Source organism: Triturus cristatus, chromosome 6 (assembly GCF_964204655.1).
Source record: "Triturus cristatus chromosome 6, aTriCri1.1, whole genome shotgun sequence".
Classification (NCBI taxonomy): domain Eukaryota; kingdom Metazoa; phylum Chordata; class Amphibia; order Caudata; family Salamandridae; genus Triturus; species Triturus cristatus.
Genome location: NC_140589.1, coordinates 188,888,299 through 188,911,645, shown reverse-complemented (window position 1 = coordinate 188,911,645; position 23,347 = coordinate 188,888,299). Strand labels below are relative to the sequence as shown.

The window sequence follows — 23,347 nt, the reverse complement described above, 5'->3', positions numbered from 1 at the left end:
GTACATCACACAAAAAGGCTCTGTTATTCTGGCCTTCAATTTTTTCTGGAAATCCCAAAAAACGAATATTGTCTCTTCTGCTGCGGTCCTCTAAAACCACTAACTTACTACGCAGAAAAAGAAGTTCTTCATCTCTAGACTGCGTTGAATCGATTTTATTTTTAACAATTGTCAAACGTTGATCAAGACCCTCCGTTTTAGCATGGAATAGTGCTATGTCAGCTCGTATTGATTTAGTTTCTGAGGTAAGAGATGAAATGTTTATATCCATGTCTGTTAGCCGACAGCTGATTGTTGAAATTTCTTGGAAAAGACGATCCATGGCAGCATTGGATACTGCCGAGGATGTATTATGTGCCTTATTAGAAGTTGATGCAGCGGAGTTTTTCCCAGACATCTTGCGTGGTTGTTTTAATACATCAGCAAATAAAAGTGAATGAGAAGGTTTGTTTCCACTCTTGTTATTACGCATTCACTTCTAACTTCAAATGTCGGGGAATATTTAAAACTGCAGACAAACAACCCTTCAAGTAGAGCGAATGTAAGACACCAAGATAAGTAATCTTCAGTTGTGAATAAATAAATAATTATCAGAATATTAAATGAATTAGCACTTAAATGACATAAGAGCCAGATTTCACAAAGCAAGATATAATCAAGTGCTATTGGAGTCCAAAAGCATTGAGGAAAATATCGCAGCAGTTTTATGTAGATTAGTTGAGTAAGCAACCAGTAAGCCTGCAGCTGAAAAATCTCCTTATTTTAATAAAAATTATCATGAGAGAAATAGGTTGCGTATAAATATTGATGATATCATTTGAATATTGTGGTAGAGCATGAAAAGCATGGCCAACAAAAATGAGCTTTTAAGCTGATAGACATATGTCTAAATGGAATATTGTAAAGACTTAAGTTGTGAGGAGAAAAAGAAATGAGGAGTTTGCGCTATATGAATAGCATTGATGCATATTGATGTACATGCAGACAGCATTAAACCTTTCAGGGAATGCTGGAAAAATCACTGCAACAATGATTTCCCTCACTTTCTTTCAGTAACAATCCTCATGTGAGAGAAAAAATGCAGATTGCGCAGTTCTGCACTTTTATTATGTTAAGCCTCAAGTGGAGTCGTCATTCATCATATATAAAATATGAGACCGGGAATATTACATCCGGACTGACGCCTGCAACACTTGTAGCTCAATTAGCAGGTAAGCAGTAAATATAATGTGCTATCAACTCACTTCCTTTTTTAACACATGTCTGTACACCGATTACTTTTAGCAAAAAGTAAAGCTGCCTTTTTTCGTAAATAAAGATTGTTTCTTATATCCAGGTTCACATTGTTCCATTCTAAGTCCATTTAGCAGAGGAGTCAGCAGGAATACAAGTCACACATGCTCCAGGGAACATAAATTATTACTGGGCCCGGCAGCTGTGTGTTGAAGCAATGTTTCTTATTTCACTGAAGCAGTTGAAAAAAGCTTAACCTTAACCCAGAGAACATAAATTACTGCTGGGCCTGGCAGAAGTGTATTGAAACAATGTTTCTAGCTTGAAAAGGAACTGTGGAAAAATGCTTAAAAAGGCAACTTAATAAAATGAGAGGAGCAGTATTGCTTAAAAATGTTGTATTAGCAGTCTTGTATAATAAAAGGGAAATGTGACGTGGTTTTTTCCTCAGAATACAACACTTCAGTTATGGATGATTATACAAAGGGCCGGTTTACCTCATAAAGAAAAAATGTTTTTGACCAGGAATGTTTCCTCCAGCTGGTGTCTTTGGAGTCACAGCCCAATTAGCAGTGAGGTCATCGGGAGTTCAGGTTATGCAAGCACGGGGATCCTAGGATTCTGCTAGGCCCGGCAAGCCACAATGTATCCACACCTCAGAAAAGCCAGTTAGAGATGGTCTAGCAGGACGGAATTTTCACAGCTGACAGCTTCAATGTTCCGATTACTCAGAAATGCCAAAATAACATCCTTAGACACCTGCAAATAGATGTTCAATCCATTTGAGTGCCGACCCAGAGCAGAGCCTCACAGTTAGGCGGCCATCTTCCTACGTGGCCAGATCACGCCCCACCCCCTCCTGCAATTCAGTCTTAATCTGCTCTGTCAGCCACAATCAGATTTACATCCATAGAACAGATTGTGTATCTCAGTGGAAAATGATATTGCAGTTCAAAGGCTAAGACATGTGTGCTCAACAACCTTTAGAGACAAAAGGCCATCTGGAGGTCTTTTAGGTCACTGTGCTATGCTACATATCACTTTTCCACTTAACTCATTACTACACATTGAGACATCACCATGCATAAGACATTATACTTCTCTGAGATTCTTATCTAAGCAAGCATTGACAACACCAATAGACCCCAAGTTTAGTAGGAGGGTACCAACTTAATGGCTTTGTCAATGCCTGTTTGAATTACTGCAGACAGGATGCATTGTTTTTACCATTGCGTCATTTCTGTCTGCCATGTAGGAATGGTAAAGTTAAAATAAAATAATAAAAGTTACAAAATATCAGCTTTGAGTTGCATCATATGCATTTGTGTGCACTGAGATCCACATGCATTCATGCGTCATGATGCAAGGGCATGCATGTGTCAATATGGTGGCTATTTTGGTTGCTAATATGAGGTGACCACCATGCACACATGCATTACTATGCCCCTGGGAATATGTATCCCAACTCATTCATAGCAACAATGTTGTCTTTTTTTGTTTATCATCCACCGCTGGACATGTAGGAAATGGAAAAGAATATATATATATATATATAGATATATATATAAAAAGGGTTGTGTACCATTTAAAGGTGACGTGTAAAGCGGTTCTTGTCACTGACAGCATTTGGGAATTAAAAAAATAATATGGTGAAGGTGATGGATGAGGTAGCACTAAAATGATTGGGCAGGTTGAGGTGGGGAACTGAATTAAATACAGAGAGCACTGCGTATATATAAATACACTGGGCCATTAAATAATGTCTTATATATATATATTCACTGAAAACACCATAGGTTTCACACACGTTATAGTTACGAATTAGCATTTAAAAAACCTTGCAAATTCACTTAAAAAACCATAGGTTTCACACATGTTATAGTAAGCTGGACATTTCACTCGTAAAAAAACAATGAAATTCCCCCGTTATAGTTACTGCAGGCAACTATAACTCACGCGACCGCAATCCTCTGCTGATGACGTCAGATATTACATCACTGTATTTAGACACTTATTTACCCATGTCTTCTTCCATTAATCTTTAGCTATACATATATTACAAATATTTATTTTTCATAAAGACACATATGTCATCAGTGATGTAATATCTGACATCATCAGCAGAGGATTGCGTTTTTTAAATGAATTTGCAAGGTTTTCTAAATGCTAATTCGTAACTATAATGTGTGTGAAACCTATGGTTTTTTCAGTGAATTTGTACGTTTTTTTAAATGCTAAGTTATGTATTTATTAATTTTTTTTTTTTCAGGTTTTTTACCGTGCGCGCACCGTGAAATGTATTTATTTTTTTTAAATCGCGAGGTGCGCGCACCCTGCGCGCACGGTGAGCTTCGCGCACCGAGCGCCCACGGTTCGCAGTTCGTGCCGTGCGCGCAGGGTGCGCGCACCTCGCGATTTTTAAAAAATAAAAAAGATTGTTTTTTCCTCCCTTGGGGGTCCTTCTGGGACCCCCTGACCAAGGCTAGGGAGTCAGGAACTGTCCACTCTGCCCCCTTTTCACGTTCTACACCTTTTTTTTCACCCCCTCAGACTGCGAGAGACAAAATGGCGGCCGACACTTCCTGGTTTCGACGGATTCGAATGTTTACCGACATCTAACAACCAATTAGAATTGCGCTCGCGCACGGCAGGGTGCGCGCACTGTGCACGCACGGTGCGCGCGTATAGATATTGATATGCTTTTAAATGCTATTTTCTCAGTAAATACTGAACAGATTTACACCAGACCTGCAAAAGGCACTTCCTTGACCTTATGGCTACCTCTCTGCCAAATTTCACGTAATTCTGTTCAGCCGTTCGGGCTGTAGCTGTGTCTAAAGGTCCAATGGAAAATAACATGGGGAAAACGCGTTTTGGGACCCCCCTTTATTCTCGGCCCCCGCTTGACGAATCACCCCAAGACTTTCAGGGTAGGAGCTGAGCGGAGCGCCCCATTAGTTTTGAAAATTTCGCTCGGATTCGTCAACCGGCGCCAAAGTTATTCAAAATAGAATTTTGAGCTTTCCTATGGAAACTAGGTTGTAACTATAACTATCTACTGGCGACCGCCAGTAGATAATATATATATATATGCCGAGCTTTTCTTTTGGGAAGAAGCGTTGGTCTTTGTGTTTAGTCCGCAGGCTGGAGGCGGACAAACGGCACACCCTCTCGATTTGGAGCACCTTGGGGAAACCGGCATTGTGGTAATTTTTGCTCTCAGGCAATACAAGGCGCCCCCCCGAACAGCTGCACCGCCATTTGGCCATACGGACTGTATTGGGGAGAGAGGAGGCAACACAGTGTGCCTGACTAAGGAACCAGTGAGGTATTTGATTCACACCCCCGCGGGCACTCGAGCTGGTTTGTGGTCCGTGCTCATTGACATGGGAGTGTCACTTGATGTTTGCAGCGTTTTGGAAATTTTTCCTTCACCCAGTCGGACTTCAAGTCCCAGCATCCCTCTGCCTGTGGGAGTGTCGTCGCTTTGCAATAGCACATGATGTGGAGGAGGGGCATGTGCAAAAAAATTTTCAACGGGAACAGGAGTAACAACAGCTGTACTGTTTGCTGACGACTCTATGGAACCGGCACTGACGAAGGCGACTAATCGCTGAAACGCGTATGCTATCGTTTCATGAACTGCCAGCACGTTGACATGTCTGTTTCTCATGGACTGCCAGTAAAGCGAAATTTGACCGAAATAAAGCCTCACAAGATTCCGGAGTGTGCCGTGCTTTTCTTTTGGGAAGAAGCGTTGGTCTTTATATATATATACATATTACCTACTGGTGGTCGCCAGTAGGTAGTTATAGTTAGGACCACGTTTCCATAGGAAATCCGCAACATTCTATTTTGAATAACTTTGGCGCCGGTTGACGAATCCTCGCGAATTTTTCAAAATAGGTGGGGCGCTACGCTCCGCTCCTACCCTGAAAGTCTCGGGGGGATTCGTCAAGCGGGGGCTGAGATAAAAGGGGGGTCCCAAAACGCGTTTTTCCCATGCATTTTTCCATAGGACCTTTAGACACAGCTACAGCCCGAACGGCTGAACAGAATTACTTGAAATTTGGCAGAGAGGTAGTCCTCAGGTCAAGGTAGTGCCTTTTGTAGGTTTGGTGTAAATCTGTTCAGTAGATTCAGAGAAAATAGCCTTTAAATCAATATATATATCTGAGCCAGCGTACGGTGCGCTTACGGTGCGCTTACCGTACGGTGGCGTGCGCGAGCGCGATTTTGATTGGCTGTTAGATCTTAGTAAACATTCGAATTGGTCGAAACCAGGAAGCGGCGGCCGCCATTTTCTCTCTCACTCTCTGAGTTGGGCAACAAAAACGATGCCAAAAAATGTCTAAAGAGGCAGTTTCTTGAGATCCTAACCACCCAGCATTGATATAGGGGTCCCCAAACAACACCCAAGCCCAAATAAAAACAATTTTTTTTTTCGGAAAATCGCCGATTACGCTTACCGTACGCGTACGGTAAAACATTTTTTTTAAAAAAATTATCCACACCCTCCCCACCCCGTGTGCAAATGGTGCCCGAAGGGCACCATTTGAGCATGGCTTATTACAGATAAGAAATAAACAAAGAATAAATTTCACAAAGATGCGCATAATATGTCCCCCATGTGCGCACGGTGCGCGAAGAGCATCGTGCGTACATGGCCCATCCCGCATAACGTGGGCACGCGGTGGGCGCAGCGCACCGCGTGACCACCGCGCGTGCACGGCACTAACTGCGTAAAGTAAGCACGCGGTGCGCGAAGCGCACCGTGCGCGCACGGAACGAACTGCGTTAACTGGGCGCGCACGCCACGAATGGCGTAAAGTAACTTAGCATTTAAAAAACCGTACAAATTCACTGAAAAAACCATAGGTTTCACACACGTTATAGTTAGGAATTAGCATTTAAAAAACCTTGCAAATTCACTGAAAAAACCATAGGTTTCACACATGTTATAGTTAGCTGTACATTTCACTCGTAAAAAACCAATGAAATTCCCCCGTTATAGTTAGTGCAGGCAACTATAACTCACGCGACCGCAATCTTCTGCTGATGACATATGTGTCTTTATGAAAAAAAAATATTTGTAATATATGTATAGCTAAAATTTAATGGAAGAAGACATGGGCAAATAAGTGTCTAAATACAGTATTAGCATCAGCAGAGGATTGCGGTCGCGTGAGTTATAGTTGCCTGCACTAACTATAACGGGGGAATTTCATTGGTTTTTTACGAGTGAAATGTACAGCTAACTATAACATGTGTGAAACCTATGGTTTTTTCAGTGAATATATATATATATATATAGATATATGCATACATACTGCCATCAACTAATGCTTTTAAAATATATATATATGTATATATATTACCTACCCGCGGTCTCAGTAGGTAGTTATAGTTAGCACCAAGTTTTCATAGGAAAAGAGTATTTTGATTTGCCAATATCTTTGGCCCCCTTTGATGAATCTTCACGAAATTTCAAAAACTAATGGGGCGCTCCGGTCAGGTCCTATCTTAAAAGTTTTGGGGTGATTTGTCAAGCAGGGGCTGAGAAAAAAGGGAAGTCCCAAAAAGTGTCTTCTCCATGTTAATTTCCAATCAAAAATTTTGAGAAGGCTACAGCGAGACTGCTGAATGGAATTACACCAATTTTGGCAAAAGATAGCTCTTGGTTCAGAAAGCGACCTTTTAACAAAAAAATCCGTTCAGTAGTTCTTGAGAAATTCAAAACTAAAAATATTTATATATCTGGTGATCGCGGTGGGTCCACAAACCCTCCCGAGCACGAACTTGAGACTGATTGGCTACCAACACTTCAAACCAGGAAGTGTTGGCAGCCATCTTGTGACTCGGATGAGCCCTAAAAAGATAAGGGGGCAGGGTAGAAACACCCTGACCTCCTAGGCCTGTATAGTGGACCCCACAGGGACCTCCAGGGCCCAAAAAGCATTAATGTAAAAAAAAAAAAAGGTTTAGCCAGATTTGCGTAGGGTCTGTGAATCTGGCAGCATTTTTTTTCTGAATGAAGAGCGGTCTCCTGCACTTCGCTTTTTTGAAGCCCCCGAGTGGGCCAGGTCCCAGGGCACTGGAATATGTTGATGCGGTTTACACTTCAAATAAAGAGAAGGACATCACTTAGAAACTTCCCGAAATACGGAGGCATCCGCACATGGTAGGAAAAGGCTGTCTGTGGCGTATGCCAAACTAGGCACTCACCGTGCCCACATTGAGGCGGCGCCTGGATGGGCAGGAGGGAGGTTTGGGAGGAGGTTGCATGACTCATCCCTTCCCCACCCCCGTGTGCTGGAGCTGCAGCCCAAACCCCAGTAGTGGCCTCATAAGTCCACCCCGCTGCGGCTCTGCCCCTCTCCTGCTCCGGCATGCTACTTCCACTGCTTGCTCTCACAGGCGCCGCACTGCACTCTGCGGCCACTGCTCGCCACTGGACTCCTGCATCTGCACTCATCTTTGCCGGGCTGTGAGCATCGGAGTCACTGAGTATCACCTTCTGGCAAACAGCGCAGAGCCTGCATTGGGCGCTGCAGCCTCCGGGTGCAGAGAGGACCCCAGGTTCTAGTCTTCTCTCAATCCAGCTGTGCATAGTGCTCACTCGGGACACACCGGCAGGAATAGCATGCTTACCTTCCTCTAGCCATGCCCCCATGGGAGCCTGGCCTCTCATCTCCCAGATTACTGATGCTGCAGCCCCGGTTCCCCAGAGAAGGGAAGTCAAGCATCCTGGAGGCACAGGATGGGGGAGCCTCTGCCAGCTGGGTCCGGAGAACGGGGCATCAGGATGCACTCAGGTGGTAGGTATTGGACCCATCTTGGGTTTCGAGTGTATTTGTTTTCTTCCGCCCCTGCACGAGCTCACCACAATCCCGGCAGAACAGAAACAAAGGTGCTGGAGCCCTGTCCTGTTTGAAGTTGTATAAATTGGTTGGGGCACCGGGTTCGTGGGCCCACCCTCATGCCAAGTACAGCACGTAAACTAGATTTGGAGTGTGACAGGAGAGGGACGAGATAAGACTCCAGCATCACGCTGGAATACAGGAGAAAAACTTCCTAAAGGCGGTACTGTGTGTACTGTGGCCACTTTATAGTGTATAGTGCTCTTGCATATCGTATGAGAGTTTTGTCCTTGTCGACACGTTTTCCCGCTAATCGGATGAATTATTTTTTCTTCTGATTATAATCGAATCCTTCCCACCTGATGCAGCACTCACATCACCGCATCTGCTGAGCTTACACTCCAGAGACTTCCCACACATTGGGTGATATTTCCGGCTGCGCGCTGCATGTAGATGTGAATCTATCATACGAGAAATAGCACGCTCCCTAATCTTGAGAAGGGCAACATCTCCTTCCCATCCTCAGAGAAGCACCAGGAGACGATTCCGTTTGCTTTGAGCATTTTGAAATAATTTCCATCATTCGATATGGATAGTATAGCCACAATGGAACGTCGAGGGCAAAATACCATATATAGCAGTTTTCAAACTAGGTACAGGCAGTGGCATAGTGTAAAAATTATTGCCCCCTTTCAAAATGTGAAAAGGAGGCCCTTTTGTCTCCCATAACTCACAGACCTTGGACTTAATGGGGGTCTCCAGAAAGGGGTGACCCCCGATGAGTTTGGGTCCCCTTGTACTGCAGGGGCTGCACGGCCCTGTGTTAAGTCCTGGTTACAGGGCGTCTGCTATCACGGATTGAGTGGTTTATTGGTGCTCAGTATATATTTTTTTTACTTGTGTGTCTTCTTGGGGATGCAATGTGGCAACTGTCGCAACACGTACTTGAAGAAGTACGTGGCACATGGTAAGACAGTGAATGACACATACCATCAGTGATATGTGGGATAAAAGATGAAGATATACTGGTAAGTCAAAAGGTCTTTGCTGAGAGTTTTTCTGTAGTGGATTCAAAAATCAACATGGCACAAGATAAGATCTGTTATAGGGGAGATTAGAAATTGGTAGCACTAATGTATGAAGTGGCAATCATTTTAAAAAATCATTCAAACGTAGGAAACATAAGTGGATATATATAAATTAACAGTACAGAGGTACTTACTGCACAAACCAGCATCACAATGTCCTGGACATCTTCCACAAGGCTTGCCTGATTCATACGGGAGACCAAGCATTGTGTATTCATTGCCTCTGGAAAAATGTAAAAGAAAAAGTGAGAAATGCAGCCAATTCTGAAGAGAACAGAGAACAAAACACATTTCAATAATTTAGAGGAATGATGCATTTAAAATAAGGAATGTTCCCACATTTTTTTCTTATCCTATATTGTGGGACAATGCTCTTTTTTATTGGGTCAACCCCATATATATTGCTGAAAGTTTTTGCTGTTTTTTTATACTTTGCACACTGGGCACTGCTGTCCCATGTATGTGTTCTGACCACTAAAACATGTAGAAATTGTGTAATACCTTATAGTCTTATTTAGCATTTCTATAAGGCCATGATATGTATGGTGTGGAATACACTAATTTCATGAAAAGTTAAATATTACCTATGGACCGCATTACTTATCATGCCATCCACTAGCACGACAAGGAAAATATAGAGTTAGGCCTTACATTGTAATCTGGCTGTTGTAGAGTAAACCTGCAGTGCAACATGATAAATAACCCTTTTTTTACAGGTAAACATCACCCTTTTAAATATTAGTAATTCACTTTCACGGTGACCTTGTAGCCTGCAAAGGAGGGTACATGGGGCAGATTTAAAAGGAAGTGCTGCAGCACGGCAACGCAAGCCCTTTGGCTGCGCCATGCTGTTGTACTTCCAAAGCACAGGAATGTGACATATTTACAATAATATGTCTCATTCCTGGGCTCTCCCCTTCGCTGGTGCACAACCTGCTGCCATGCGGCGGTGCTGGCACCCTTGCACCATGGTGCAAGGATGCTTGCGTCACGAGGAGATTGTTTTTGTGCACAAAGGGACACCTTCCTGCACAAAAACAATCACTTAAGGCATTTTCCTCTTTCAATGCATGCTGTAGAATGCAGTACACATTGAAAGGAGAAAAACGTGGAGAAATGAAAACACTTCACCTTGTTGCGCCTCACTACGCCACCCCTAGGGTGGCGTAGCATTCAGACGCATTTCTAGATTTCCGATTCCTGGTAAATCTGGAAATGCGTCTTGTTCCATGGGTGTTGCATGGGAAGACCCACTGCAACACCCATGGAACACCCCTTTCACACAAAGTGCTGTGTGTAAAGGGGCCATATTTACAAGGAGAGGAAAAGCTACGCAGGGTGGCTTTTCCTGTCCTTGTAAATATGGAGCAGTAACATGCGCCACCAGTACGTCACAAAAAGTGACTTACTGGTGGCGCAGGGGGCTTGTAAATCTGCCCTATGGTTTTTAAAAGTGGAACATGTGGAAAATTGAGGTTACCATGTCTCTACAGTGACAAGGCTCTAAAAGATATTTTCACTGTGGCAGGCCGAGCTGCCCAATGTAGAAAAATCAAAGTACAACTTTAGCTAGAAAAACGATTAAACCACTATTTTTAATAGTTCTTTAAAATCAAATTGAATGTTGTGGTTGTATTTTTAATGAATACCTTTATTTGTATGAGCTGTCAGAAGGCTAATAAGCAGCGTCATGCCCTGGACGGAATGCAGTGTTTATTGCAATGTAATCAGACCCCTGTCCCCCCAAAATTCTACATCTATCGCCCGAGACCTTTGCACTTCCCTTGACAGCGATTTTCAAAGCCCTGTTTACTGCCAGGAGTTTTCCATTAGAATGGAAGAAAGCGTCCATACTCCTTTTATATAAAAAACCCACACTAGACATCAAAGATCCACACAACTATAGGCCTATTTTCAGACTCACCTTCCCTTCTAAAGTGGTGGGAAAGGCCATTAATTTAGAATTGTCTGCTTTCCTCAAGCAAAATGAAATATTGGATCCCTCTCAGTTCGGTTTTCGTGCACATTACAGCACAGAACAGGCGCTAATCACAGCCACTGAGGAGCTCAGACAGACACTGGATGGAGGGAGGAGTGCCGTCCTGATTCTGCTGGATTTATCAGCAGCATTTCACACTGTCAATCATAGGCTATTGATGGACCGTTTGGCAACCACCCGGATTAGGGATAAGGTGCTCTCCCTCCTAGGCTCTTTCCTGTCGGAGCATTCACAGTGGATCTCTTTAGGTGACTATGTATCCCCCCTTTTTCTCTGCCATGTGGGGTACCTCAGGGATCTTACATGAGTCCCACTCTTTTTAATCTTTACATCATCCCGCTGGACAGACTAATAAAAAGTTATGGTTTTTCCCTAGTATCGTATGCAGATGATACACAAATAATTGTCTCTATAAGTGGATCATCCAGCTTCACAGGAAGCAGTTTCCACGACTCCATGAGTCACATCGGGAACTGGATGTCAGACAAATGTCTGAAATTGTACTCCTCCAAAACAGAGGTTTTGCTTTTTGGGAGCAATCCTCATATCTGGACTAGCAACTGGTGGCCAGCCCTGCTCGGTTCTTGACCTGCACCTGTTGCTAAAGCAAACAGTCTTGGAGTTATTATGGACACTAAATTGTCCTTTGAAGCTCAGATTAACTCCCCCACATCTAGCTGCCTTTTTATCCCCAAAAATTTGCGCAGGGTACTACCCTAAATTCTCCTAGAACTGAGTAAAACAGTTATATCCGTCTTAATGTCCCCAAGACTTGATTACTGTAATGCCCTACTTACCAGTGCAACAAATCGCAGCATGCAAAAACTGCAGACCGTACAAACCACGGAAGCTAGGGTTCTCCTGGGAATTCCCAAAACAAGAGTCTGTAACCGCCGTTCTCTTACAACTTCACTGGTTGCTGGTAGCAAAGCGGATTCAAATTAACTTCCTCTGCATTGCCTTTAAATCACTCAATCAAAAGGGCACTACCCAATTAGCTAGCCACCTTAAACTCTATGTCCCAGCCAGGGCTCTAAGATCAGCAGAGCTCGTGAATCTGATCGTCCTGAGGATGAAAAAGACCATGTGGGGTGGCAAGAGTTTTATCACGAACACAGCCAAATTGTGGAACACACTGCATACCTCTTTTAAGAAAGAGACAAACTTGCTAATATTCACAAATAGACTAAAAACATGGCTCTTTAGGACAGAAACACATATCTCTCAGTACCTAGCTGCATGTGCTTTCAGGTAGTGCCTAGACACCTCAGGGTCTTGTTGCCCTTTACAAATCAATCATTCATTCATTCATGTAATGTAAGGTGGATTTGTAGACTGCTGCTTGTCACCTGAGGGTGTTCAAGTGCCGAGTAAGTGAAAGTAGTTGTGTGGTGATGCTGGGCCTGGGTGCAGACAGTCTCAACGGTCCCAAAAGAAGACTAATTAAAAAGCCAGGACATCAACTTCTTGTGGAGTTCAAGAGGGAGGAAGAGGCATTGATGTGTTGTGAAAGGTTGTTTAAGGATTTGGCAGCTTAGTAGGAGCAAGATATATTTAAATTTTTGCTCTTTTATGGGACATTATTTTCATTTTTTTAGTTAAGGGCCTCCACTCTGAAGAATGGCCTTTCCATGAACGTGAACGAGTGCTGCATTGGCCTCTAGCAGCTGCCAGCATATGTTCAACCTCGGAAAAAGTGTGAACTTCCTCCCATGAGTGGACAATAGGCTGACCTGCTAGGGCAGAGAAGACTCCTCTGAGCTTTTAAAAATATGCAGGTTTGGGATTGTGGGGATTGCGGGCACTCTATTGACACCACAGTGTCAAATCCATCCTACTAGGTCTGTTGTGCAATGAGGAGGAATTTGACACACTTGAAAGGGAAAAGTCAGAAGGCAAGGACAATTCGTGTGCGTCCTCTGCCTGGTTCCTGAAGGGGCCTTACTTTTCTCCTCCCAGAATTCTGTCCCGGTTTTTTTGTGGATACAGTGCTTGCTTCAAACTTAATGTTAGATGTGGGAGGATATTGGTGATTTCCCTATGACACTTCACAGAGCACTCAGAGTTTACGATTAGTGTAGTTGAAGACTTTCACACTCATGAAATTTGCCTGGAACAGAGTTCTGGGCCTGTTCATAATAAGGCCAATAGGAACTACTGCAAACTTCCAGGGAATATTTTCTCCGTTGGTCAGAGAGGGTCTCATAGTGCTTTAGAGTGTTCGCCCATTCACATACTAGTGAGCCTTACAAATCTGAACCCTCACTCAGCCTTCCTCACAACATAAGGCTGATTGATCCTTTTGGTGATTTAAGGACCATAAAAACACTGAAGAGAACACCCCTGTGAAGAATTCCAGCTGACCAGATGCAAAAACACCTGGACTGGACTGTTGGACTAAAGTGTTTATGTGCACCGCCTGAGGTCCTAGGGGCCCTTGAAGTACTCATGTTATTTTTTGGGGGAACCAAAGGAAGTCTTGGGAATTGTTTCAAAACCTTTGCTCAAGAGCTTCAAGGGAGCTGACTTTAGTTTTGTCCAGTGAGGAGGAAAGATATTTCTTAGAAAGATGGCAAAGTCCCTTTTTCAGAAAGGCTCTTTTTTTAACTTCCCTACTTTGAGACCATAGCAAAGCCAATCTACTAGGTCTATCTGATCAGTGTTTCATTGCAGTTGGATTGAGATCGCACCTAGGTCCCAGTTTTTGGTTACAGTTGACTACCATTAGAAATTTGCACTTTTTGGTTCCCCTTTGTGGATTTTTGTCATTTTTATGTCATTTTGCTCATTACATTTCTCTCTCTATTTGTATATATTAGAGAATAATTTTTTATTGTGTTGCATTTTTGACTTTTTAATGTGTTTTGGTAATTCTACATACTTTACAAATTTAAGTTAAGCCTGCCTGCTCTGTGCTACCACTACCAGGGTTTGAGCTCAGGTTTGAGTTACAGAAATCTTTGACTGGTCCTAACAAAACAGTGTCTTTATTACTAAACCACCCCAGTTTATACACCACTTTTTCACACATATGATTCTCTCACGAAAATCTTAAACATTGCCTGTAGACTAGAATTTCATATGCAAACTTTTGTTTAGTTTGCATATCTCAAGCTGATCACATGCATAAACATTATTGAGGATAAAAAGTTAATATATGTCTTTACTCTCATTTGTTTTATGTAGATGATACAAATCAGCAGATAGACTTTTAACATAGTGTTTATTCTTCATTATTTGCCTTTACAGATGTCAAATAATTTGGGCTGAGAAATGAATCATTATATGATTACATTTTTGAAAATCATTCTTTTTAGATTTAGAAAAATCCAATAATCTTCACATAGAACTCCTTCAATATTGCCATGATTGCACTTATCCCTAAGGCAGCAGTTTTACATCAGTTTCATTTAAGGTCTAAACATTTATCAGCTTTTTTCAAAGTAAATAAATCTCTTCACCTAAAATCAAGAAAACTATGAAGGGTGTTAGTATTTTTCATTGTGAATTATCATTTAACCTTTGGAAATGGCGTTTCAACTGTACAAACTGGCTGCAGACAGATATTTCAAAGGTTTGCAATTACTTACATAGTTATTTTTTCCAACTTCTTTACCACTGACCAACCTCTCCCTTAGCAACCACAATGCTTCAACCCTAATGATGAAATGATAATGCCAGAAACTTATCCAGCATATTTACATACTTCCCTCAGGGGATGATTCAGTGTGAATTGGACATATACACCCAAAGAGGGGACGTTTTGCGCATTCAGGTTTGATTTTAGGTGCACAATAAGTATTGTAAATCAGGCTCAATGCTTCTTAATATAGATGAATTCCTCACTTAGCCAGCTGGGATATTCTAATGAACACCACCAAGCTTTACTCTTTGCCCACAGAATGCTTCAGTATTTTTACAAGTATGCTACCAAGTGATTACCATTTTGAATTGTGAGAGAATGCATTTCTTTGAATGAGAAGTTTTTATAGAAAGCTATTTTTAAAATATATTGTGACTCAGCATAGCTTTGAAGAATAAGCGGTCAATCAACTTTAAATGTAACATGTGAAGATTGGAAACATTGAATTGGTTATGTGCAATTCATCTTCATCCTTTAACTCAAATTACTTTGGGAAATGTCTTCGAATCTGCTGTAGTGGACACAGTATGCTGACAGAGTATGCTGAAGGCTTTATAACTATTCATATTAAAATAGTCAACAGGGAGATTGTCATGTGTTCCATACATATTGTAGTTTTCCTATGTTAGCCTCACTTTGCATGACACAGGCAGCATTAGCTTTGCATGTTACTATATAATTATGATTGCTTCTGTGCTACATTGTATTTTGACACAAAACCTGCAGTTGTTTTCTCGTTCTGTTGTTTCCTGGGATTTAGTCTGAGCAGCAGACAAGGTCAAACGACAATGTCCATTGCTATTTTGTTCTGGTCAGGCACTCGCACCGAGACACAACACAGAAATGCAGCTGTTGTTTATGAACATGTGAACCTTGCCATATAGGTACATACAGTAATGTAACACACAGAGAGAGACAGATATTACTCAGAGAAGATTCCGGCTGTATCTGAGATGTAGAAAGTTCATCTGTGTATGCTAAGGTACGGGCTCCTCTACTAAACCCAGAGTTCTCTGCTGTATAATCAGTTTTTCTTCTGTAGAAGGGGAGGGGATAGGCTAGTCTGTCTTACAACATGACAGGTCTTTGCATAAAATACAGTTTATTGTCAATGCTGATGCTATTCTTGCCAGACAGTTGTTTTCTAATTGTGGCAATGTATACTGCATTTCAGAACACAATAGTATCTCTTTCAAATCTTATTGTGGATAAGTACGAGTGTGTAAGCAAAAGGGTGGGTCCTGCCACCATGATCCCTGAGAGGGTCGGGAGTGTTTAATTCTGGGGCGTCAATTCACTTGTTCCTCTGGTTATGAGTAGGAGGGCAAGTGAGATACTATAGCTAGTCGGACTCCGGCTCATGGTACTGAGGTGGTATTGTGACTCAGTCCCTAACTACTGATGCTCTATAGTCCCAAGTGTAACTCTGTTCCTGAGCAGAATCCCTAAATGAGACAGGGTAATGGCCAGCGAGCCAAGATGGCAGACATGTGAGTCGGCATCTTTGTAACCCTAATGGCCATCTGACATGATCTTGTGGCTACCTGCCACCAATCCACCCACTCACTTGAGTAATATGCTCAGCTTGATTTAGGAATTAATAGTCTGCTCAGTGCACAGCCAGTGGGGTCAGCTCCCTGGCAGTTTCGTGCAGCAGCCACATGGAAGCGGCCTTGGAAGGAGCCTGCAGAGGTGTGTTGAATGAGATGCCACTTCCTGGTTGATGCTTACTCTGCTTCCTGTAGTTTACCTTCCTGTGTTCCAATGTGGTGCAACTTTGCTCTGAGGTGTGGTGGGGTGGGGTGGGGTGGGCTTCCGCTACACCGAGGGGACGCTGTGGCCTGGTGGAGTGCCTGCTATATTAGGAAATGGTGCAAATTAAATAACACCACACAAAGTATAGTCTTGCCTATATTGTTTATTGCCCAGTACTGATTTAAACTGGCACTTTAAAGCACTTTTCAATTCTGGGGCTGCAGTGGAGCAGGAGGTCTGGGGTGCTTGATGAAGGCTGGCAGAGCAGGGTTCCAGGATTCTGGATCTAGATGGCTGGACTATAACTGTGGGTCCCCCAGTTCATTCACTACACTGACACTCCATACCGTGCAGAGGCAACAGTGTGCCCTGAACTGTTGTGCAACATTTTCACATCACTTGTTGGATAGAGCCCTACCACCTGCCCCCTAGTGTGGAGGACCTAACTTCTTCTCCAGATCAGTAACTCCATCAACAGGTCATAGGGATTTCAGGTAAGCACCCCAGTCTTGCCCTCCCTTTACAGAGCACTGTGTGTGATGAGCAGTACAATTTCCAAGTTGCAACATATTTCACTGTGATCATAGTTAAAGAAAAAGGCCCTGAGCAATCACAGACGAAGATGGAACAATTCACCAGGGTGACCCTTGGTAGGAAGACGACTGCAATGCCCTTCGAGTCATGAGCGGCTTCTGGTGATGGTCTGTTGTCCTCAGCTGACAAAATCCTACAGGCAATCAATGCCACAAGACAATCCTTACAAGAGAAAATGGTATAAAATCAAATGAATGTTAGACTACGCTAAAAAAACAAACCCAAAACTAACGGAGAAAATGGGGTCTAAGGGAACTTTTAAAGACCTAGCATGGATATATTCCACAAAGTAACAGTCACAGAACAACGACAATATCCACGGGTCTAGACAGTAACACAAAGCAGGTTGTGAATAGAGAAGCACATGATATGTTAGACGTGGGAATATTCTCAGTGTCTACCTAGCATTGTTAGATTTCTTTCTTCTTATCCACAGAGCGGGCCTCTATTCCTGAGCTGTGGGCAGGTGAGGTGAGGCCCTCTCCTCGTTAATCACGGGTGAACAAAACCTTTTTCACATAACAAAATATACATGATTGATTAACATGAGTAATGATGATGATTTCTTGCATCACGTTCATATTATACTATAGATACATTGTTTGCTAGACCTATGTTGCTCTTTTCTCAAAAAAACACTTTTGTTCCTTATGTGCCATCAGCATCTTGTGATCAACAGAGGATTTGAATTCCTGAATACCAGGTTGCACAGTTGTATTTGTTCCAACCCTGTATTTTCTTGTATTTTTTCATTTTTTCTTGCACCTTTTTGGTTTTTCACTACGCAGTAGCAAAATATTCTCTAACAGTCTTGAAGAAGGCCTAGGATCATTCTTAATCCGATTGGCTGAAACATGTAGACCCTATTATTATTACATCTTTGCAGTTATTATGTTAAAACTGCTGTTGCACTGTTTTTATTCTGGATAACAGGAGATATCCAATAAATCCTTTTCTCCTGCTACCCATTTTTAATTGCACTTTCACCTTTATGTACTTTGCCCTTCACTCATATACTAAATAACTTTCTTACATCTGGTAGTTTCCACAGAGCTCCCTATTCAGGTTAGATCTGTGAGCTCCCCTTTCACAGTGATAGGGTCGCAGCCCTTGGTTACACTAGTGTGTAACTACGAAGAGATCCCAGATGATGAAGCATGTCACTTCGGTGTGTGATGGTAATCTGTCCTTTTTGAAGGATTTTCCTTAATTATGATTGTCCTTTTTCAGATTACAGTTATTTAGGTCTAGCAACGTAAGGGTCTTTAGTGACCTATTAGACCTGTGGATATTGTCGTTGTTTTGTGACTGTTACACTATGCTGCCAGGATCTCTAAAAAACAGTAGAGCAAGTCACAGAAGTGGAGACACATATCCAGGCCTTGGAAGACCAAGTCCAAGCGATGCAAGGTAAAATTGTAAAATTCTTGACTGTGACAAAGCAATTAGAGGAGAGGGTTGAGAACGCAGAGGAGAGATCCCACAGAAACAATGTATGGTGGGCATTTCCGAGGGTTCAGAAGGCACAAATGTGGATACATGGAGCTGACAAACTGATTAGGCCTGGGCTGAGTTAACTGAGTTCCACTATGCGGAACTGAGCAAAATGACCAAAAAACTCAGCTGTACTACGTGGAGTTGCGCAAGTGGCAGAGTGTGTTAGGTCGCGCCTTCCATGCTGAATTTTGTGCCGGGTGTTTGTACCGTGCTGGAAAATCTGCACGAATGGCACCATGTGCAGCAGAAGATGGTGATGCTTCTTTCTGCCACTTGAGCAGTTGTTCAACTCAAGCGGCAGCTTCCTCAATGCAGACTGAAGGTTTCTTAACTCGAGTGGTATAGGCCATCCGTGACTACCCGATCTGAGAAATCTCACAGGGAGGTGGTCTGGAGTAAGATTTTCCTCTCGTCAACTTAATACTGGCAAGTATTAGCAAGGAAAAAACTCCGCTCTGCTACACAGATCAGAATTTTTCAGAACTCTGTGAGCTACACATAGAGCAGAGTTGGAAAAACTGTGAACTCCGCGAGCAGAGTGGAATTTCACACACAGCTCAAAACTGATTGGCGACTTGGAAACCTAAGACTGAGCTATCTGCTTGTTGTGTAATTGAGAGAGTCCACTGCACAATAGCAGCAACACCTCTGCTGGGAGCAACTCCACACCCAATTACAGTGCGCCTCCTGAACTATTTGGGCAGAGATGTGATCTTGAAAAATCACATCAACTGGTGGTGGTTCCCTATGACAACCACAAAGTTATGCTGTTACCTGATTATGAGTGCAATGCAGTAGCAGAGCTATTCTTTTATTGCAGACAAACATAAATTGAGTCCAATGCAACTAGACTATTTTTAACTGCTTCCAGTATGACTTACGGTCACCTTTTTGGGTAAATCCTTCTTCTTCTTCAACATGCCGTATGCTGCCTGGGATTGGGTTGAGGAGTGAAAAGTGTGCCTCCCCCTTCCTGAATAAACTGACTCGAATGCACAGAGTGCTAGAGGGGGCAGACGACTGTGGCCACAGAGGAAGAGATCTTGCAGACAAAGGGGAGCTGCATTCTAGTTGTCTGGTGGAGGAAGGGAATGCCAGTGATGCTAGCAACTCAACTGCTCAGGATGCAGGTCTAAACAGATTCCATACCATTCTTCTGCAGAAAGTGTGAAGGGTCATGGCGCTAAAGGTGACCCATAACTTTGCTGGTATACTTTCCGTAGGACCCGTGAGGATGAATAGTGGATGGACTGAGTTTTTGCTGAATTTATCTGATGCTCTTGGTAGCTAAAAGTCTTGGCCCTGATGCTGGAGTGACTTCTGACCAAGTTTCTGGACCCTTCGCTGTTGTCAAAGTTTACTCCTCATAACAAAATCTGAAACCAGGGACTAATAAGATTTTTGGCTCTAAAGTCCTCTGGAGAACCAGGACCAGCCTGCCAAGCCGATAGATGAAGATGCATTGCTGCTAGGCCAAGATTCAGGTTGCTTCTGCTCAGAACTTTTCTGCAGCAGCAAATCCTTTCCAGCGTGACCTTCCGGCAACAGCATCCAACCTTGTGGAGCCCTCTTCAGCTACCGCCTGAAGCCTTGCCCCACATGAAGAATCCGAGCTCCAAACAAGGGACTAAGTCCAAAGGTAGAAATCTTTACCAGGCGAAGGAGACAAAAGTATCTGGCTGGCGAAGGAGACTTACTGGGTTCAAAATTCACATTTTTCCACTCAGCTCTTTCCAGCCAAAGGTCAACGTCTTTACTGAGGCCTCGTCCAGTGGCTATTTGACAAAGTGGAGACCTCTTCAGCTACAGCCTGCTGCTGTGCCCCACTGAGAATCTTTGACTTCCATCTCAAAGACGAAGCCTGATGGTAAAACTTTAGACAGTGTCAAACCTAGTTTATGTTTCCGACCTGTCCTCCATCGTGGTCAGCCTTAACTTGGATGTAAGTACAGATAAAGCTCAACTAGATGACTAAAGGTGCCTAATGCTTTTGGGTGCTATTTTTATACCCTAACTATAAAAACTAAGGAGTCTATTAGGATGGAGGTCCGATGGCCGCTGCCGGGCTGATCGCGGTCATCTGCCAGCGATTGCAACCCAGAAAACTGCCGGTTCCATTAGCATGGCGATGACGACCGCGGCGGTGAGATTTTCTGCCTCCCACTTTTCCACCAGTAGCAGTCCGCACGCTTGCCTGGTGGAGTGGGACCGTCAAAATGGGGCCTGTGTAGGGCCAGGCTCCGCAGGCATGATTATGATGCCGGCGGTAGCCAGCCTTTCCACGGCGTGTGGAACCGCCATGGGAAGGCATGCAGAGAATGTCTCCGGGGGCCCATTGCGGACCCCCAATGTGTTTGGGGGGGTGTGGGTGCACTGTGGGGTACCCATGGTACCTCCCCACATTTACCTGTACCAGGTGGCAGGCACTGTGCAGTGCCTGCCACGCAGTGCAGGGATATGCTGGACATGCTTTTTTGGACATCGCGGCGGTGCTGCTGGCAGCAGCAATTGCTGCAATGTTAAATGCCGTGATCGTACTGCCGAGGCCGGATTTCGACTGCGGAGCATACTAATTGGACCGGGGTTATGCCGTGGTCCTAGCGTGCGGTGTTTTTCCGCTATCATAGCGGTCGGAATGATTTTCCGACAGCCATCCTATTAGACCCCTAATAATTCATAACTCCAGTTTCCGTTATTGGATTTTAGTCATTTTTGATTTGTTTTATTTATTAAAATGTTCTAAATTTTTCTATCTTAGTTTGGGGTCTTTCTTGTGTTGTACTGTGGGGTTATTATGGTTTTGGAACTGGATAAATACTTTACTCATTAGCTCTAAGGTAAGCTTCTCTGCTCTATGTCCCAGGTACCAGGGGGTTGAGCTCATCTTAATTTAATGATTTTAGGGTGCTCACTGTGACAAGTATTGTGGTTTTTACTTGATGTGGGTACTTATCCCCCAACCCCAATTTTTTACACTACATAGGTGAATTGTATTCTTTACTCCTTTGGTAATATACATTGGTATTTCAAAATAGAATTAGGCAGAAGGAGGAGGTGGAACTAGTGGAAGAGGTGAAAAGTTAGACTATCTGAGGTAGGTTTCCTTGAATTGTACGAGTGTTGGTGCTGTTTTGATGTTGGATGTGACTTTTTCCCAGATCCTGGTAATGTAGGCTTAAAGGGATTATTTTTCTTTTTTCTCCTTCCTGCAATGCTTGGTCTCTAATCTGGCAATGTTGGAGATCCTTATCCTGTGTTGATCTCCAGATATTAGTTTGTTTGCTTGATTTAGAGGTCCTTGTAAGTGATGCATTTGATATTAAAGATGATCCAACTATGTAGGGGGAGCAAGAGAAGTCCCTCCAGCATGAGGGCAATATGGTCATAATTCCTCAGACCCTTGATGAGTCATGCGTCTGCATGAAGTATGCCTTTCACCGGACCAAAGGTGGTCTTTGGGAAACTTTTGAGAAAGGCATTGCCTCCTTCTAGGTGGTAGAGGAGTAGTGAATGAACTGCGATTTTGCATTTATTTCCTGTAATAAATGGTTTAAATGTTATCAAGAGAGAGAGTTTGATCATCTTGGCAACCTGTTCTTTGAGTGAGAGGGTGGAGTAGAGGGTTAAACAAAAGAAAATGCCCTGTTTTCCATTGGTATTTGAAATAAGAGAGTCATTCATGATTGATTCAAAGAAGATTGACATTGTTGGCAAATTGGAGGAATTTGGTTTTCATGGGTTTCGCATCAGGTAATTTGTTGAAAGACAGGTTTAGAATTGTTTGAGTTAAGTTTTGAGTCTTTGAATGTCATTGGTTTAAGAGGTTTTAGGAAACAGTTGGCTTTCAGTGACAGTGATTTGCAGAGCTACTGCAAGAGGTGCGTGGTCAAGAGGGGATGCAGGCCCCTGGTGGATGCTGCTGCTTTTGTGTCAGGGTGCACTTCTAGCAGTGGCACGTGATGCTAGGAGGCATTCCGCGCAGCTTGCTTCAGATTTGGTGAGTTACCGCCGAGTGGCTGCTCATGCACCCCCTCCATGTGAATCTGTGTTTGAAAGATCAACGGTGTTGAAAGCTGCAGAGAGGCAGTGCAGAAATAGGAGGCAATGGTCGTTTTTATCATTGAAGAAGACTGCATCATCACTAATTGGAGGGTAGCTGTTTCAATTCAGCAGCGTAGTAATTTCCATTTTACTCGCACACTACACTCCCAAATTGCTTTAAAAAAGGACAAAGAACACACTGAACTACAAGGCAGTAATAACTGGGTAAACCAATTTTCACTCTCAGGTCCATATATTCTTTCAGTTTCAGATTTGGTAGCTTTCGGCTAAATCAAAATATCACACATCAAACATACAAGGTGAGAAATAAGTAGATAATGGAGCTTTGAACATACTATACATAAATCATTGTTTCACAGATGCATTTGTTAACAAACATGTCTACTTGGGACACTGTACACAGTAGTATATTTGTACATTAAAAGGTAAACCTTGATCAGTCCGTATTTGGTTAAATCAAAATGGTCCAGAGAGTGGGCTGGACAGGGAAATCTTATAAAATGAGCTCTGGCAACTGTATAGCTGACCAAGGGAGTGCCACAGGGCTCATGTCTGAGCCCCACCTTGTTTAACATATATGTCGCTCCCTTGGTTATTGCTCTATGGGTCTTTTTAT

At 43.0% G+C, this 23,347-nt stretch overlaps 1 protein-coding gene across 1 annotated transcript in view; it reads right to left on the bottom strand.

Moving 5' to 3' along the window:
- LOC146816610 (cysteine-rich venom protein-like) overlaps positions 1 to 23,347 on the bottom strand; it is a 738,882-nt gene that overhangs the window by 11,950 nt on the left and 703,585 nt on the right. The window contains exon 8 of the mRNA XM_085609142.1: positions 9,316 to 9,404. Within this exon, the coding sequence (XP_085465268.1) occupies positions 9,316 to 9,404 (89 nt within the window). The remainder of the gene's footprint in view (positions 1 to 9,315; positions 9,405 to 23,347) is intronic.